General features: G+C 69.1%; 2 protein-coding genes across 3 annotated transcripts; one reads left to right on the top strand and one right to left on the bottom strand.

The window, feature by feature from the left end:
* Positions 1–15: 15 nt before the first annotated feature.
* LOC135974704 (rho guanine nucleotide exchange factor 15-like) lies at positions 16–6,643 on the top strand. 2 transcript variants are annotated; one of them, XM_065563179.1, is made up of 10 exons: positions 16–250; positions 1,047–1,199; positions 1,751–1,880; positions 2,652–2,726; positions 2,813–2,905; positions 3,347–3,501; positions 4,258–4,422; positions 4,833–4,918; positions 5,283–5,387; positions 5,749–6,633. In XM_065563179.1, the coding sequence occupies exons 1-10, from the start codon at positions 36–38 to the stop codon at positions 5,928–5,930; spliced, it is 1,359 nt and encodes a 452-aa protein (XP_065419251.1). In that variant the 5' UTR covers positions 16–35; the 3' UTR covers positions 5,931–6,633. The 2 variants fall into 2 exon arrangements, with proteins under 2 accessions (XP_065419251.1, XP_065419252.1); XM_065563180.1 differs by lacking the exon at positions 4,258–4,422 and having other exon boundaries at positions 5,749–6,643.
* A 397-nt stretch (positions 6,644–7,040) lies between these two features.
* LOC101943910 (multifunctional procollagen lysine hydroxylase and glycosyltransferase LH3) lies at positions 7,041–15,427 on the bottom strand. Its single transcript, XM_065563181.1, is given in 16 exon segments — positions 7,041–7,415; positions 7,723–7,848; positions 8,126–8,272; positions 8,661–8,765; positions 9,233–9,298; positions 9,679–9,791; position 10,000; positions 10,162–10,303; positions 10,547–10,672; positions 12,285–12,389; positions 12,746–12,794; positions 12,797–12,866; positions 13,514–13,645; positions 14,158–14,259; positions 14,847–14,944; positions 15,269–15,427. Coding segments are annotated over 16 exon segments (1,665 nt in total). The 5' UTR covers positions 15,396–15,427; the 3' UTR covers positions 7,041–7,259.
* Between the last annotated feature and the right edge of the window lie 1,638 nt (positions 15,428–17,065).

The raw sequence follows: 17,065 nt of genomic DNA, 5'->3' as shown, positions 1-17,065 counted from the left end.
GCCTGGCCCCTGGGCTGTGGAGCAGTGGGGAGGTGATGGCGACGCCAGGGAGGGGCCGTGGGGCCCGGCTGACCCCCGTGTCCCGGCAGAGCCTGTTCGAGGTGCTGACGTCGGAGGCCTCGTACCAGCGCTCACTGCGCCTGCTGGCCGAGCACTTTGTGGGGTCGCGGGCGCTGGGCGAGACGCTGGTGCCCCGCGAGCGCCAGGCCCTGTTCTCCAGCATCCTGCGGATCCAGGAGATCAGCGCCAGGTCAGCACGGCCCCCGTGTGCCCCCGGTGTGTTCCTCCTGGTCCCCCTTGTCCCCCCGGCGTGACCCACGGCCTGCCGCCAGCCTGGCCTGCCCCCTATGTATCCCCGGCGTGCCCCCCTTGTACCTCTGTGTGCCCATGGCATGTTCCCCCACAGCATGTCCCCTGTGTACCCCCGTGTGCCCCCAGTGTGACCCACGGCCTGCCTCCAGCCCGGCCTGCCCCCTGTGTGCCCCCATAGCCCTAGTGTGTCCCCCCGGTCCCCCCATGTACCCTCGGCCTGCCTCACAGCCTGCCCCCTGTGTACCCCCTGCGTGCCCCACAGCATATACTCCCTGTACTCCTGTGTATCCCTGGCATGTCCCCCCTGGTCCCCCCCCTGTACTCCCAGCGTGCCCCGCTGTGTATCTCCAGCATGTCCTTCCGGCATGTACTCCCTCGTCCCCCCGTGTATCCCCAGCGTGCCCCATGGCATGTCCCCCCTGGGTCTCCCAGCATGTTCCCCCCAGACCCCCCCAGCATGTCTCCCCATATACCCCCAGCATGTCCCCCTTGGGCCCCCAGAAACCCCCCAGCATGTCCCCCAAGGCCCCCCCAGTATATCCCCTTGGCCAGCATGTCCCTCTGTGTATCCCCAACATGTTTCCCCTGGACCCCCTCATATTCCATCCACGGCCCCCCCAGATCCCTCCAGCGTACCCCCGATACCTCCTGGACCCCTGCTCCCAGCCTGCCCCCCGCCGAGACCCCCGCCGCACGGTGCCCCCCTGGCCCTGACACCCCCGTTCCCGCGGCAGGTTCCTGGCGGCGCTCGAGCGGCGCGTGGCCGAGAACCTGCAGATCCAGGACGTGAGCGACGTGGTGGCCGCCCACGCCCGGCGCGACTTCTCCGCCTACATCGACTATGTCCGCAACCAGCCCTACCAGGAGAAGGAGTACAGCGCCCTCATGTGCGCCACGGGGCGGGGCTGTGGGGCTGGGGGCGGGGCTATGGACAACAGGGGGTGGGGGTGGGGCGGGGACTGGGCTATGGGACACAGAGGCGGGGCTATGGAGATGGGGCGGGGCTGGAGGGTGGGGGTGGAGCTATGTGGGGCTGGTGGCCACAGGGGGCTATGGGGGGCCATGGGGCAGGAGTATGAGGGGCACGGGTGGGGGTACAGGAGAGGGTCCGGGTGGGATATGGGGGGAGGGTGGCAGGGGGTGGGGGCAGGGCGAAGCCCACGTGCCCAGGCTGCGGTTTGGGGGGGGTAGAAGAGAGGATATCGGGGATGGGGGCAGGGGGATGGGGGTGGGGCTATGGGGGCCCATGGCAGAGGGGTATGAGGAGCACGGGGTGGGGGTACAGGAGAGGGTCCGGGCGGGATATGGGGGGAGGGGGGTAGGGTTCGGGGGGGTACAAGAGAGGCATATGGGGGATGGGGGCAGGGCGAGGCCCAGGTGCCCCAGGTGGGATTCGGGGGGGTCAGGCCCCGTCTCACCCCCTCTCCCCTTGGCGCAGGGAGCGAAACGGGCCCTTTGCGGCGGTGCTGGGCCGGCTGCAGGCGCATCCCGTGTGCCAGCGTCTGCCCCTGCTCTCCTTCCTCCTGCTGCCCTTCCAGCGCATCACCCGTCTCAAGATGCTCCTCGAGGTAGGGACCCCGGCGTCCGGGACAGCCTCCCCCACAGCGAGAGCAAGGCTGGGGGCCAGGACGCCTGGGTTCTCCCCCCGGCTCTGGGAGGGGAGCAGGGGCTGGTGGGTTAGAGCAGGGGGGGCTGAGAGCCAGGACTCCTGGGTTCTCCCCCCGGCTCTGGGAGGGGAGCGGGGGCTGGTGGGTTAGAGCAGGGGGGCTGGGGGCCAGGATGCCTGGGTTCTCTCCCCGGCTCTGGGAGGGGAATGGGAGCTGGGGGGTTAGAGCAGGGGGGGCTGGGTTCCCCCCCCCCGGCTCTGGGAGGGGAACGGGGGCTGGTGGGTTAGACAGGGGGGCTGGGGGCCAGGACGCCTGGGTTCTCTCCCCGGCTCTGGGAGGGGAATGGGGGCTGGGGGGTTAGAGCAGGGGGGACTGGGGGCCAGGACTCCTGGGTTCTCTCCCCGGCTCTGGGAGGTGAGTCGAGGCTGGTAGGTTAGAGCCGGGGGGCTGGGAGCCAGGACTCCTGGGTTCTGCCCCCGGCTCTGGGAGGGGAGCGGGGGCTGGTGGGTTAGCGGGGGGGGGGGGGGGGCTGGGGGCCAGGACGCCTGGGTTCTCTCCCCAGCTCTGGGAGGCGAATGGGGGGTTAAAGCAGGGGGGCTGGGGGCCAGGACGTCTGGGTTCTCTCCCCAGCTCTGGGAGGGGAATGGGGGCTGGGGGGTTAGAGCAGGGGGCTGGGGGCCAGGACGTCTGGGTTCTCTCCCCATCTCACCCGGGTCCCTCCCTGTGCCCCAGAACATCCTGCGCCGGGCGGAGGAGGGCTCGGAGCGGGAGAGAAATGCGTTGGATGCCCTGGCCTGCATCTCCCAGGTGAGTTGGGAGGGAGTTGCTGTGGGGGGGGGAGGGCCAGGTGCTGTGGGCACTGCCCCCCCTCACTCACTTGCTCTGCCCCCCAGATCATTGAGGAGTGCAACTCGGAGGTGGGGCGCATGCGGCAGACGGAGGAGCTCATTGAGATTGCTGGGCGCATCGACTTCGACCGGCTCAAGGTGCCCCCCCAGGGCCTGGCCCCCTGCTCTTGCCCCCGAAGCCCTGCTCCCCACCTGCCAGCTGGGCATGGGGTGGGTGTCTGGGGGGTCCTGCCCCCCATGGGTCTGGTGCTGGGGGTTCTGCTCCCACCCGCTGCATCTCTAACCCCCCTGGCCGTGTGCTGGGGGTCCTACCCCCCCCCCGCTGCATCTCTAACCCCCCTGGCCGTGTGCTGGGGGTCCTACCCCCCCCCGCTGCATCTCTAACCCCCCTGGCCGTGTGCTGGGGGTCCTGCCCCTCCTCCTGCGTCTCTGACCCCCCAGACATGTGCTGGGGATCCTACGCCCCCCCCCCGTATCTCTGACCCCCCGGCCCCGTGCTGGGGGTCCTGCCTCTCCCCTCATGTTTCTGACCCCCCCGCCGTGTGCTGGGGGTCCTGCCCCGCGTCTCTGCCCCCCCAGGCGGTGCCCATCATCTCGCAGAGCCGGCGGCTGGAGAAGCAGGGAGCGCTGGCCGAGGTGCTGCCCCGGGGGTCCCTGTTCGGCACCAGGCCCCGGACGGTTCCCATCCACCTCTTCCTCTTCAGCGACCTGCTGCTCGTCACCCAGCGCAAGAGGTGGGGCCGGGGGGGCAGGTGTGGGGATATGTCAGGAGAGAAGAGGGCTGGGGGTGCCTGGGATGGGGGTTGGCGTGGATCTGGGACTGGGATGGGGGGTGTCTGGGAAGGGGGGGCTAGAGTTCAGGGAGGGGGTGTCTGGGTCAGGTGGGTTGGGGGGTCAGGGCTGGGGGCTCCCTGGGGGTCTGGTGCGGGGAGAGGGGGCTCCGGCGGGGGCAGCTGGGCGCGGGGCCAGGGAGAAGGGGGCTGGAGGTGTCGGGGTGGGAATTGGGGTCTCGGATGCAGATTGCGGGGCTGGGGGGTATCTGGGGGAGAGGGTCGGGACGGAGGGACTGTGGGGGTGTGTGGGGGAGGGGAGCTGGTCTGGGGAGGGGGCCGTGGGGGTCGGGTCAGAGGGGCTGTGGGGGTGTCTGGGGAGGGGCCGTGGGGGTCGGGTAGGGGCAGAAGGGCCGTGGGGGGGGGGTCAGAGAGGGGGGCTGGTCTAGGGAGGGGCCGTGGGGGGGTCAGGTCAGAGGGCCTGTGGGAGAGTCTGAGGGGAGGGTCTGGGCGGAGGGACTGTGGGGGTGTGTGGGGGAGGGGGGCTGGCCTGGGGAGGGGCTGTGGGGTCGGGTAGGGGCGGAGGGGCCATGGGGGGGTCTGGGAAAGGGGGGCTGGTCTAGGGAGGGGCCATGGGGGAGGGCTGCTCTGGGGAGGGCTGCTCTGGGGAGGGCCAGTGAGGGTCCCAGCCGCACCCTGACCCCCGTGTTCCCCCCCCAGCGCGGGGCGCTTCGTGGTGCTGGACTATGGGCACCGGTCGCTGGTGTCGGTGCAGGGGGTGGGGCAGCCCCCCCCGGCGCCCGGCCTGGCCCAGGCCTTTTACCTCACGCTACTGGAGAACCACTGCGGCCAGGCCTGCGAGCGCCTCTGCCGGGCCCCCAGCCAGTGAGTGGGGGGGCTGTGGGGCTCCCAGGGGGGTGCAGGGAGCCATGGGGGGGCCACAGGAGGGTCTGGGGAGGCTTCGGGGATCCCGGGGGGGCTGCGGGGAGAGGGACCCAGGAGAGGCGGAGGGGCCCCGGGGAACAGGGATCAGGGGAGGAGGCCAAGGGAGGGCCTGGGGAGGGGTTCCTGGGGGGAGCAAGACAGGCGGTGAGGGGAGAAAACGGGGGGCCCCCATGGGCAGGCCAGAGGGACACTCCCGGGTGGGGCAGGGGTCCCCCCTCCCTGTCCCTGAGGGCCCTGTAGCTGTCTGGGGGAGGGGACGTGGGTGTGAGGACAGGACCCCCCCACACACCGAGGATGGGGGAGGGGCAATGGAGCTCCCCCTTTTTACAACCCCTCCCACACACCCCCAGGTCGGACATGCACCGATGGATGGAGGCCTTTCCCCAGCACGGCGCCCCCCCCAGCCAGCCCCAGGAGACCATCTACGAGGACTGGGGTGGGTACACTCCGCTTGGACGCCTAGGTCCTACCTGGCTCGTGGTTAGAGCAGGGGGGCTGGGAGCCAGGACTCCTGGGTTCTCTCCCCAGCTCTGGGAGGGGAGTGGGGGCTGGTGGGTTGGAGCAGAGGGGGGTGGGGCTGGGAGCTAGGACTCCTGGCTTCTCTCCCCAGGTCTGGGAAGGGAGTGGGGGCTGGTGGGTTAGAGCGGGGGAGCTGGGAGCCAGGATGCCTGGGTTCTCTCCCCAGCTCTGGGAGGGGAGTGGGGGCTGGTGGGTTGGAGCAGACGGGGCTGGGAGCTAGGACTCCTGGGTTCTCTCCTGGCTGGGGAGGGCAGGGGTCTCACCTGCCCCCCTCCCCCCAGACTGCCCCCAGGTGCAGTGCGTGGAGCCCTACCTGGCCAGGCAGGCTGATGAGCTGAGCCTGGAGCCGGCCGACGTTGTCAACGTGCTGCGCAAAACGAGCGAGGGTGAGTGTCGGGGGGCGGAGGGGAGGGCTGGGCGGTGCAGCCCACCCAGTGACCGGGCGGGGAGCCCCAGTGCTGCCCCCTGGTGGATGGAGCTGGATCAGACCCAGGCACCTGCTGGCTCCCCCTGTTCCATGCTTTGCCCCCCTGAACCTCCCATTGGGGTCCCCCTGGTCTCCATGTCCTCGGGCCCCAAATCCCTGGGGCCTCTTGCCCCACTGCTGTCCCCCCCCCACCCTATGCAGCCATGGCCCCTCCCCCGGGCGCTGGCTGGGTCTTTCCCCCCATGGCAGGAGGGTGCGGAGGGCAGGTCGGTGGCGCTGCCCCGTGCTGGCTGCGCTCACCCTCCGCTCCCACCCGGCAGGCTGGTGCCAGGGCCTGCGACTGGGCGACGGTCACAAGGGCTGGTTCCCGGCCAGCCACGTGCAGGAGATCACCAGTGAGCACGTCCGCCGGCGCAACCTGCGTGAGAGACACCGGCTCCTCCAGGCCGCCCGGCAGCTGCAGCTCAGCCGCCTCACCACCGGCAAGGCAGACTCTGCCTGAGCCGGGCACGGGACCTGCCAGGCACAGGACCCGCCTGAGCCGGGCACGGGACATGCCTCATCCACCTGAGCCGGGCACGGGACCCGCCTGATCCGCCCGAGCCGGGCACGGGACCCGCCTGATCCGGGCACGGGACACGTCTGATCCGCCTGATCCGGGCACGGGACACGTCTGATCCGCCTGAGCCGGGCCTGGAATATTGCGACGGGCACCAGGCCGGGTGTGGCCAAGCCCCAGCCGAACTCAGCCTGAGCCAGTGTGTGTGGGGGGTGCAGGCCTGGCCCCCTCCCCACCCGCAGCCAGCTGCCCCCTGGCACCGTGGGCACTGCCGAGGGTGGGACATCTCCGGTGTTGGACGGGGGCTGCTCCGGGACAAGCTACCTCAGTTGGGCCACCCCCCCCCTTGGGACCAGGTGGACACACTGCCACTCCCCCCCCTCCCCCCGACGCACATCCCTGGAGCTGTGACCCCCTCCCCGTCCGTCTCCTGGCCCCCCAGCTTCTGCCTGGCAGCTCCCAGCAGGGATTGGTGTGGGGGGAGCGGGGGGGGGGCTGGCGGGTTCAGCTGCTGTTTCTTGGCCTGGCTGGTGCTCCCCCCCCCGTATTAATTTATTAGGGCTGGGGGTGGGGGGAGGTCGTGCCGTGGCTGGTTTTATAAAGAGAAGGAAAAAGGAATGCCTGGCCCTGTGACTGACATGGGGGGGCCCCGAAGTGTCGGGGGGGGGGAGGAGTCTGGGTGGAGACATGTTGGGGGGAGGGGGCACATGCTTTCTCCTGGTGAAGCTGCGTCACAGACACCCCCCCAGATGCTGTGCAGGGACTTACGCTCTGGCTGTCACCTGCCCCCCACGGCTTCCGGCCTGGGGGGGGGGGGGGCCCTGGTCAGCCCTGGCACCCCGAGCGCCTCTCCCCCCCCCCCCCAAGCACTTTCCACAGCTGGCTGCACAGGCTGAGAGCTGGGGTATTTGCCCCCGGGGGTGCAGCCCCCCGCCAACCCACCCAGAGCTGGGGAGAGAACTGAGGAGTCCTGGCTCCCAGCTCCACCCCCCTACCCCACTCCCTGCCCCACAGACCCCCCCCCACGACGGAAAGACACCTCCGAGGCCCTGGTTAAAAATACACATTTATGGGGGGAGGAACCCCAATAATTTAACACGTTTTATACACAGCAGCCACGTCCCCCCCCAGCACCACTGGCCCCCCTCCCGGCCCCCAGGGCGCAGCCCCTGCCCCATGGGGGGGCCGTCCCCCCGTTGCCCCCTGGCCTGAGGGGTGGGGGAGCCCGAGGGCCGAGGCTGGGACCCCGTGGGGGGGGGGCCACAGCCGGGGCTAGGGGTCGACGAAGGAGACCATGATGTAGCGGGTCCCGCGGGTGGTGGGCAGCCCCTCGTGGAAGTGGGTCAGGCGCCCCGGGTGCATCAGGCTCCAGCCCTTCCGCGGGGCAGTCACGGAGCAGGAGTAGCGCAGGAACCGGCAGCCACCGCCCTGGGGGAGACGAGTGTGAGGGGGGGCCCCTGGTCCTGACCCATGGCCCCCCTGGTGCCCCCCGGTCCCGACGTGTAGCCCCCTGTTACCCGCCCCCCTGGTGCCCCTCACTCCCGACCCGCAGCCCCCCATTACCTAGCCCCCCTGTGCCCCTCGGTCCTGACCCACAGCCCCCCCGGTCCTCACGTGCAGCCCCGTTACCCGACCCCCTCAGTCCCAACCCGCGGCCCCCTGTTAATCAGCCGCCCGGTGCCCCTCACTCCCGACGCGCAGCCCCTGCTCTCCCCGGGGGGTGGGGGGGTCTCACCTCGTAGTCGCTGCCCTTGTTGTTGAGCGCGATGTTGATGGTGAAGGTGGACGAGTCGTGGTGGGGTCTCAGCGCCGGCTGCTGTTCCGGCCGATACCGAACCACGAAATTCAGCAGGGCCCGGGCCTGGGGGGGAGGGGCAGTCAGAGTGGGCGGGACCAAAGGGAGGGCGTGACCTATGCTGGGTAATGGCCCTGCAGCCGCTGCTGGTGCCAGCCGGAGGAGCGCTCCCCTCCGGGCTCCGTGCTGCCGGGGGGAGGGGGGGGCCGTGCTAAGGGGGAGGGGGTCCGGGCCCCCCAGGCCTGCCCGGCCGGTACCTTGGTGTAGTAGCCGGGGTAGAGCATCTCGGGAGGGGGGTACGAGCCCCCTAGCGAGCCCGGACCCCCCCCCCCCAGGCCGGTACCTTGGTGTAGTAGCCGGGGTAGAGCGTCTCGGTGATGGGCGCGATGAATTCCCGCAGGAACCGCAGCCACTCGCTCTCCAGCCCGATCTGCCGCATGTGGATGTCGTCCGTTGGCACGTTCTCGTAGCCCCCGGCCAGGCGGGCGTCCTGGGGACGACCGGACCCATCAGCGGGGGGCTGCAGAGGGCGCTGGGTGCAGGGATTCAGGGGGCTGCAGGGTGTTGGGGGCAGCGGGGGGCGCTGGGTGCAGGAATTTGGGGGGCTGCAGGGGGCTGCAGGTGTAGGGGAATGGGGGAGCAGCAGGGGGCAGGGGGCTGTGGGGAGTTGGGGGTAGCGGGGGGCGCTGGGCTGTGGGGAATTGGGGGGCAGCAGGGGGCTCCGGGGAGTTTGGGGCAGCAGGGGGGAGCTGGGGGGCAGCAGGGGGCTGTGGGAGAAGGGGCACTGGGGGCAGGGGCTGTGGAGTGTTGGGGGGCAGTAGGGGGCACTGTGCAACGGGGTTGGGGGGTTCAGGATGGGGGGACTGCACCCCACTCACCTTGTGCTGCCCGCCGGACCATATCCCATAATGCTCCACTTCCTCCACCAGCTCGTCGCAGGCCACCTCTGACAGGATGGGGAACCAGTAGACGTCAGGGCAGGGCTGGGGGGCAAGAGACAGTCAGGGCTGCCCCGGGGAGCTGGGGGGGTATTGGGGGGCACCATGGGGCAGGACTGGGGGCAGGGGACCGTCAGGGCTGCCCTGGGGGGGTTACTGGGTGGGGTGCCGTGGGGCAGGACTGGGGGGCAGGGGACAGTCAGGGCTGCCCCGGGGGGGAGATGCCTGGCAGGTGCAGGAAGTTAGGGGTGGCAGGGGCAGCATTCTGGGGGGGATCGTGACGGGAGAGGTGGGGGGAGGACGCCCGAAGGGGGGTAGCTGGGGGGGATTCCCAGGGGGATTTGGTGGGTGTTTTGGGGACAGGGTGGGGGGCTGGCCCGGCTCTCGGCCCAGCCCCCCATGTTCCCAGCAGTTCTGGTGGGGGAGTGGGGGAGTGATGGGAGTCTGGGGGACGTTGGGGGTGATGGGGAACTGGGAAGGGATGGTGGGGGTGGGGGCTGGGGGGGGGTTACCTGTTCCACCAGCTCCCCGTCCAGCACCCGGGAGTAGTTCTTGTGGATGTATTTCTCCTGCCAGTCCTGGGGGGCCCAAAGACTGCGTGAGAGACACCCCCTGCCCCCCATCTCCCCTCCCCTAGCCAGCCCCCTGTCCCCGTCTCCCCTCCCCCAGCCCGAGGGATGAGTTTGCCCCTCATACCTGGACCCCAGGGCCCCTGCCCCGTCAGCCCTCTGAGCTGGTGCTGGGGACGACCCCCAAGCCCCTGGACCCCCTGGGCCAGCCCAGCCCCCGCAGCAGTGTAGGGGCCAGGACACACAGCAGGGGGGCGTGGCCTGGGATGGGACATGCTGTGGGAGGGGAAGGGGGTGGGGCCAGGGTGTCACTCACCGGGAGGTTCTCCGCGATCTGCCAGAGGTCAGGGTGCAGGCAGGGGGCGGGGCAGGGGGGCGGAGTCACTCACCAGGGGGTTCTCCATGATCTGCCAGAGGTCAGGGTGCAGGTGGGACGTGTTGTAATTGGCCGTGGAGAGCAGGTGCCCGAACTCCTCCAGGTTCGTGATGTGCAGAAAATCCCCTGCAGGAGATAGGGCCGTCAGGGACCCCCGGGGAAATCCGCCTCCCTGCCGGGAGAGAGGGCTCGAGCGAGGGGTTTGGGGGGGCTGTTGGGGACAGGGTGGATCTCTTCAGCCTCTGGCAGACGCTGCTGCAGAAGGCCGTGTCGGGGCGGGTGGGGAATTTTGGGGGGCTTTGGGGGGCTGTGGGAGGTTAAGGGGGGCCCATACCCTCTCCCGGACATTCTTGCAGAAGGCTGCGTTGGGGTGGAAGGGGGATTTCGGAGAGCTGGGGAGTTCAGGGGGACTGTGGGAGTTTTTGGGGGGCTGTGGGGGTTCAGGGGGACTATGGGAGTTTTGGGGGGGCTCTGGGGGGTTAAGGGGGCTCCGTACCCTCTCGCGGACGTTCTTGCAGAAGGCCATGTCGGGGTCGGTCTCCTCCAGGGTGAAGACGCTCCGGTCGTGCAGCTCCGAGCGCAGCGTCTCCCCGCGCACCAGGTAGGCCTGGCTGATGTAGGGCACATTCCACACTCCGCTGCGGGATGGAAACGGGGTCAGCGGGAGAGGGTGCAGGCCCCACCCCTGGGAAGGGGGCGGAGCTCTGGTGAGGGGTGGGTCTAGGCCCTTCCCCCAGGAAGGGCGCAGAGCTCTGGTTGGGGGGGTCTAGGCCCCGCCCCTGGGAAGTGGGTGGAGCTCCGGTTGAAGGTGGTCTCAGCCCCTCCCCCGGGAAGGGGGCGGAGCTCCAGTGGGGGGCGGGTCCCTCTGGGGGGTGACTCACGTGCGCTTGCCCTGCACCAGCTCGACGTAGTCCTCAGCGCGGGCGTAGTAGCCCTCAGGGCTCAGCGCCCCCCAGAAATTCGACCAGAGCTTGCCCGGGCGTGACACCATGGGGGCTATGACCTTCCTGCAAGGGGGCAGAGACAGAAGGGGTGGAGCTAAGCAGGGGGGTGGAGACACAAGAGGCAGAACTAAGCAAGAGGGCGGAGACACAAGGGGAGGAGCTAAGCAAGGGGGCAGAGACATGATGAAATGGGCTCCGTGCAGGGGCAGGGCGGGTTTCGGGGTCTTACAGGTGCGGGTGGATCAGGGCGCTCAGGGTCCCCGGGCTGGGGAGCAATGGGACCAGTGGGGGGTAGTGGGGGGGCAGGGCAGGTTTTGCAGGGCTGTACTGGTTCTGCCAGATCAGGGCACGCAGGGTCCCAGGCTGGGAGATGGGGGGAGTAGTGGGGGGGCAGGGCGAGTTTTGGGGGGCTGTACCAGTTCTGGTGGATCAGGGCACACAGGGTCCCCGGGCTGGGGTGCAGGGGGGAGCAGTGGGGGGCAGGGTGGGTTTTAGGGGGCTGTACCAGTTCTGGCAGATCACGGCATGCAGGGTCCCCGGGCTGGGGGGGCAGGGGTTGCAGTGGGGAGGTAGTGGGGGGACAGGGAAGGTTTTGGGGGGCTGTACTGGTTCTGGCTGATCAGGGCACGCAGGGTCCCCGGGTTGGGGGGCTGTGGGGAGCAGAGGGAAGCAGGGGGGGCAGGGCAGGGTTTGGGGAGCTGTACTGGTTCTGGCGGATCAGGGCGCGCAGGGTCCCCGGGCTGGGGAGCAATGGGGACCAGTGGGAGGTAGGCGGGGGGGGGGGGGCAGGGCAGGTTTTGCAGGGCTGTACTGGTTCTGCCAGATCAGGGCATGCAGGGTCCTCAGGCTGGGAGATGGGGGGAGCAGTGGGGGGGGGGGCAGGGCGAGTTTTGGGGGGCTGTACCAGTTCTGGTGGATCAGGGCACACAGGGTCCCCGGGCTGGGGGGGCAGGGGTTGCAGTGGGGAGGTAGTGGGGGACAGGGAAGGTTTTGAGGGGCTGTACTGGTTCTGGCGGATCAGGGTGCGCAGGGTCCCCAGGCTGGGGGGAAGTGGGGGGACAGTGGGGGGCAGGGCAGGGTTTTGGGGGGCTGTACAGATTCTGGCGGATCAGGGCGCGCAGGGTCCCCGGGCTGGGGGGAAGTGGGGGGGACAGTGGGGGGCAGGGCAGGGTTTTGGGGGGCTGTACAGATTCTGGCGGATCAGGGCGCGCAGGGTCCCCGGGTTGGGGGGCTGTGGGGAGCAGAGGGAAGCAGGGGGGGCGGGGCAGGGCAGGGTTTGGGGAGCTGTACTGGTTCTGGCGGATCAGGGCGTGCAGGGTCCCCGGGTTGGGGGGCTGTGGGGAGCAGGGGGAAGCATGGGGGGCAGGGCAGGTTTTGGGGAGCTGTACTGGTTCTGGCGGATCAGGGCGCGCAGGGTCCCCGGGTTGGGGGGCTGTGGGGAGCAGGGGGAAGTAGGGGGAGCAGGGCAGGTTTTGGGGAGCTGTACTGGTTCTGGCGGATCAGGGCGCGCAGGGTCCCCGGGCTGGGGGGAAGTGGGGGGGACAGTGGGGGGCAGGGCAGGTTTTGGGGAGCTGTACTGGTTCTGGCGGATCAGGGCGCGCAGGGTCCCCGGGTTGGGGGGCTGTGGGGAGCAGGGGGAAGCAGGGGGGGCAGGGCAGGGTTTGGGGAGCTGTACTGGTTCTGGCGGATCAGGGCGCGCAGGGTCCCTGGGTTGGTCAGGGCGACGTCGGCGTCCAGGCTGAAGTAATAGTCGCAGTCGGGGTCCTGCCGGCAGATGTCCCTGCGGGGCACGCAGCGGGGGGGGCATCAGACAAGCACCATGAACCCGGTTCCTCCCCCCCCACCCCCACATGCTGACCCCACGGCCCCCCCACCCCTCATCCGTGCCCATCTCCACCCCCCACTTATCCATGCCCCCTGCTTCATGACCCCAACATGCCCCCTACGCTCCTTGGTCCTGCCCCCCATTGCTCAGCCCCGCCCCCATCCCCACCCATCCTAATCCCTCTCCTGTAGCCCCCATCCCATTTCCAGGGCCCCACCCCCATTCCCATGGGCCCGCCCACAGTCCCCATTGCCCCCACCCACTTCCTCTGACATGGCCCCGCCTCCATTCCCCAAGCCCTGCCCACTCACATGGCCATGTCCCGGGCCTCGCCCTGGCTCAGCTCTTCCTCCGGCCCACCAGCCTGACGCTGGCAAAGGCCCCACGCAGCCGCTCCCAGGCCCCCTGCACGTGGGGCTCGTGAAACACCTCCTGGGGGGGAGGGCAGGGGTCAGCCGGGGGGTGCCAGGGACCCCCCCTGCGTGGACGGGCGGTCCCTGTGGGGAGACTCTAGGGATCCCTGAGAGGTCAGTGCTGGGGAATGGGGGGGTCTCCAGGGGTTGGTGCTGTGGGGATGAGAGAGGATCTAGGGGTTGCCGGGGGGCAGTGTTGGGGTGGGAGGGTCTCTGAGTAGATCTGGGGTCAGTGCTGGGGATGGGGGGGGCATGTGCTGGGATGGGGGGGGATCTGGGAGGGCCTGGGGGCCATTGGGGGTCATGGGAGGATCTTGGGGTCCCTGGGGGGATCTTGGGGTTCCTGAGAGTGAATGCGGGTGATGGGAGGTGTCCAGGGAATGGGGGTCGTGGGCAGGAGCCAGCAGTTGCAGGGGCAGCCAGGGGTCATGGGGCAGCTGGGGGTTGTGGAGGGTTGTGGGGGCAGCTGGGGGTCACGGGGCAGCTGGGGGTCGTGGGGTCACTGAGGTTGGTAGGAGGTCACATGGGCAGACGGGGGTCACAGGGGGCGGCGGGGTCACTGTGGGTCACAGGGGGTGGCGGGATCACTGTGGGTCACAGGGGAGGCGGGGTCACTGTGGGTCGCAGGGGGAGGCGGGGACAGATGGGGGCCGCGGGGTCACTCACGCGGTTGTGCAGGAAGAGGCTGAGGCGGGCGTAGGGATAGGCCCAGCCCAGCAGGCGTTGCAGGAACTGGGGCAGGAAGGGGGTCGGCTGCTCCACGAACACCCCCACCAGCACCCGGGGCAGCGCCTCCTCCTGGGGAGAGACGGGGGTCAGGCACCCCCTTAACCAGCCACTGCCTACCCCCCCAACCCAGCCACCCAAGCCCAGCCACACCCTGTACCCCCAAACCCAGCCACACCCTGCACCCTCAAACCCAGCCACTCCCAGCCCCCCAAAAACAGCCCCTCCCTGCTCCCCAAAACCAGCCACTCCCTGTACCCCCAAACCCAGCGACGCTGTGCACCCTATCCTGGGGAGAGACAGGGTCACTCCTAAACCCACCACTGCCCCCAGACACCCCCAAACTCAGGACCACCAAATGCACCCCAGACCCCCCAATTCCAGACCCCCCACCCCCAGAAACCTGTCCCTCAGATATCCCCCAATTCCAGATACCCCAATCCCATCCCCCAGACTCCCCCTATTTGAGATCCCCAAAACCTGCCCCCACCCCCAAATGTGCAGCATGGCCCCCCCCACCTCAGAGCCCCTCTGGCCCCCACCCCCACCTGGGGCTCGGCTTTGGGGTCCAGCCCCCCACTCACCGGGGTCCCCGAGAGGTCGAGCAGCCCCTGATCGCAGCCCCCGCAGCCCCCCTCGTAGGTCCAGCGGTTCGGGATGTAGTTCCCCAGGTAGTTGAGCTGCAGCTGGGGGGGGAAGGAGTGAGATACGGGCCCCCCCATCCCGCCACAGCCAGCTATCTGCCCCCCAGCACTCTCCTGCTGCGCTCCAGCCTCCTGCCGCCACAGCCGGCCCCCTATCTGCCCCCCAACCTCAGCCCCCCCATCCTGCCACAGCCGGCCCCCTATCTGCCCCCCAACCTCGGCCCCCCCAGCCCTCTCCTGCTGCCCTCCAGCCCCCGCCCTCCTACAGCCCCCACCCCAACAGACCTCCCCACAGCTGCGAGGATGGGGGGCGGGTTTCTGGGTGTCGGGGGCACCTGCCAGGGGAGCCCCTGGCTATGCGCACCTGAGAGACGGGGGAGGAAGTCAGACGGGGGCAGGGAGGTTCCTGGGGGGATCTGCGGGAGGAGAGGGGCTGGGGGTCCTGGGGGGAATCTCTGAGGAGAGGGGTGACGGGGGTCCCTAGGGGGATCTCGGGGGGGTGTTGGGGTCCCAGGGGGGTTGTGGGGGTCCCGGGGAGGAGGGGGTGTCAGGGGCCCAGGGGGAATTTCAGGGGGACCTGGGGGAGGAGGGGGCTGTGGGGGTCCCGGGGGGGGAAATCTTAGGGGTACCTTGGTGGGCCCATTGCCATGGATGACGACAGGGAGGGTGTCGTAGGCCACGTTCCGGGCACGGACCCGGCTCCTCTCGAACTTCAGCACCACCTCGTCTGAGAGAGAGAGAGAGAGAGACGTGGAGTCCCAGCCACCCAGCCCCCACCCCCCTCCCAGAGCCGGGGAGAGAACCCAGGAGTCCTGGCTCCCAGCTCCCCCCACCCTGCTCTAACCCACCAGCTCCCCCCTCCCCTCCCCTCCCCTCGCCGAGAGAGAACCCAGGAGTCCTGGCTCCCAGCCCCCCTGCTCTAACCACCAGTCCCCACTCCCCTCCCAGAGTTGGGAAGATAACCCAGAAGTCCTGTCCCCTCCCCCCGGAGCTGGGATAGGACCCAGGCGTCCTGACCCACCAGGTTATGGGGTGCCCCCCCGTCTCTCACCAATGGCCCCATTGAGGTTCTGGAAGATTTTCGACTTGTGGTCGAGCGCCAGCCCAAACTTTTCCTGCAGGGGGCAGAGGGGGGGGGTCAGAGCGGGGAGGGACCTGCACTCAGAGACTGCCCCCATCACCCCCCCGTTCCACCCCACCCCACGTCCCCTGAGATCCCTTCCCTCCACTGCTGCCCCCCAGCATCCAACCCCCCTTCCCTGCCGCCGATCCCCCCCACCCCTCCCCCTGCCCCCCCGCCTACTCTCCTGCAGTGCCCCCCATGGAGGCGGGGGCCTGGGGCCAAGACCCCTGAGGGAGGGCTCCCAGAATCCCAACAGGAGCTGAAATGATTTAATGGGTCGGGGGGGTTACTGGGGACAGGATACCCCTTAGGGGGGGAATATCTCCCTCAAATGTCCTCCCGGCCCTGAACCCCCCACCCGACCGCCCCCCAGTGGGACCCAGGGTCCTCTGCAAAGAGCCGGTGGAGATTGTGTGGGTGTGTTGGGGATGTGGGGGGTCTCCCTGCTGCGCACCCCCCAAACCAGCAATGAGCAGGGGCCGATTCCCCAACTTCCCCTTCTTTGGTCTTCTCCATTGGGCGCCTGGAGCTCGGCCACCCCTCCCCAGAGTCAGCCGCATCCCAGAGCCAATCCCAAGCCCCCATCACAGAACCCAGGAGTCTGGCTCCCAGCTCCTCCTGCTCTAACTCACCAGCCCCCCGTCCCCTCCCAGAGCCGGGGACAGAACCCAGGAGTCCTGGATCCCAGGTCCCCCCCACCCACCCCGCTCTAAACTTCAGCTGGTGCCCCTCAATCTCCAGTTTGTGGCAAATCCTGTCCAAATTTGGTGGTGGTGGGATTTGGACCAGAACCTTTCCCCCGATAGCCTCGTTTCCAGCCCAAACTTGCCCCACCCTGCCCCCGACCTGGGCTGGCCGAGTCGTTCCTTCCCACCCCCGCCGCGTTCAACATCAGGCCCTTTCGCCCCCTGCCCCGCCAGCGCCACCTAATGGCCGCACAAGCGAATATGGCTCCCGGCCCGGCTCCCCCCTGGTCTCATCCCTCCAATCGTCACTGCTCGGTCAGTTGCGGCCCGTCGTCCATCTCTGGCGCTGGAGCAGCGGCACGAGGAAAAGTGCACCTGGGTTTCTCGGTGACGCCGCGTCTTTCAAGTGGAGTATTTCTATCTCCCCGGACAAACCATCCCCGCTGCCCCGACCACGGTGCCCTCTGCCCTTGCGCCCATCGGCAGCTCTTCTTAGGTCCCTCTTTCCAAGTCCCTGCGCATTGATTTGTCCTCAAAAGCCATCTCACCAGACCCTCTGGCACGGTCTCCCTCTTCCTTCCCCAGCCGAGCTGGTTGTTGGTCTTTCATCCTTGTGACGGCCATCCGATAGGGTACGGGGGTCTTCCGCACCCTTGGGCACACTGGCTGGAATTGGTCCCTTGTAGTCTGGGTGGTCTCTCGGTGCGCCCCAGGGCTTTTACGGTGGGGCGGCTGCGGGGGATAGGGGACCTGGGCCCACCCTACTCCACGGGGTCCCAGCCCAGGCCCTTAGCAACGGGGATCCCACGAAAAGAGGCTGAGCTGAATTCTGACAACACCCCCGGACTGGTATAAACGCAACCAGATCCTCCCCCCCCCGGTCTTAGTCACCCTCTGCAGTAAAGTCCAAGGATGTCATGAAATGCTTCGTAAATGAAAGCCGAGACCTGGAGCGCTCCAGTACTTCGGCGCCGCTTGTTTGCAAGGCGAAATCTGGCAAAATACGGCTTCTGTACGTCGTTGAGAAGGTGTGTCGACG

Source organism: Chrysemys picta, chromosome 12 (assembly GCF_011386835.1).
Source record: "Chrysemys picta bellii isolate R12L10 chromosome 12, ASM1138683v2, whole genome shotgun sequence".
Classification (NCBI taxonomy): domain Eukaryota; kingdom Metazoa; phylum Chordata; order Testudines; family Emydidae; genus Chrysemys; species Chrysemys picta.
The sequence above is the reverse complement of the archived record's forward strand: the minus strand, read 5'-3'. Positions and strand labels throughout refer to the sequence as shown.

What these genes read in the sequence shown, in the direction of transcription:
- LOC135974704 (XM_065563179.1), top strand. Translation starts at nt 36, where the DNA reads ATGGCGACGCCAGGGAGGGGCCGTGGGGCCCGGCTGACCCCCGTGTCC. An exon ending in CTCGTCACCCAGCGCAAGAG is followed by an intron (nt 3,502 to 4,257) that starts GTGGGGCCGGGG and finishes TTCCCCCCCCAG; the next exon opens with CGCGGGGCGCTTCGTGGTGC. An exon ending in CTCTGCCGGGCCCCCAGCCA is followed by an intron (nt 4,423 to 4,832) that starts GTGAGTGGGGGG and finishes ACACACCCCCAG; the next exon opens with GTCGGACATGCACCGATGGA.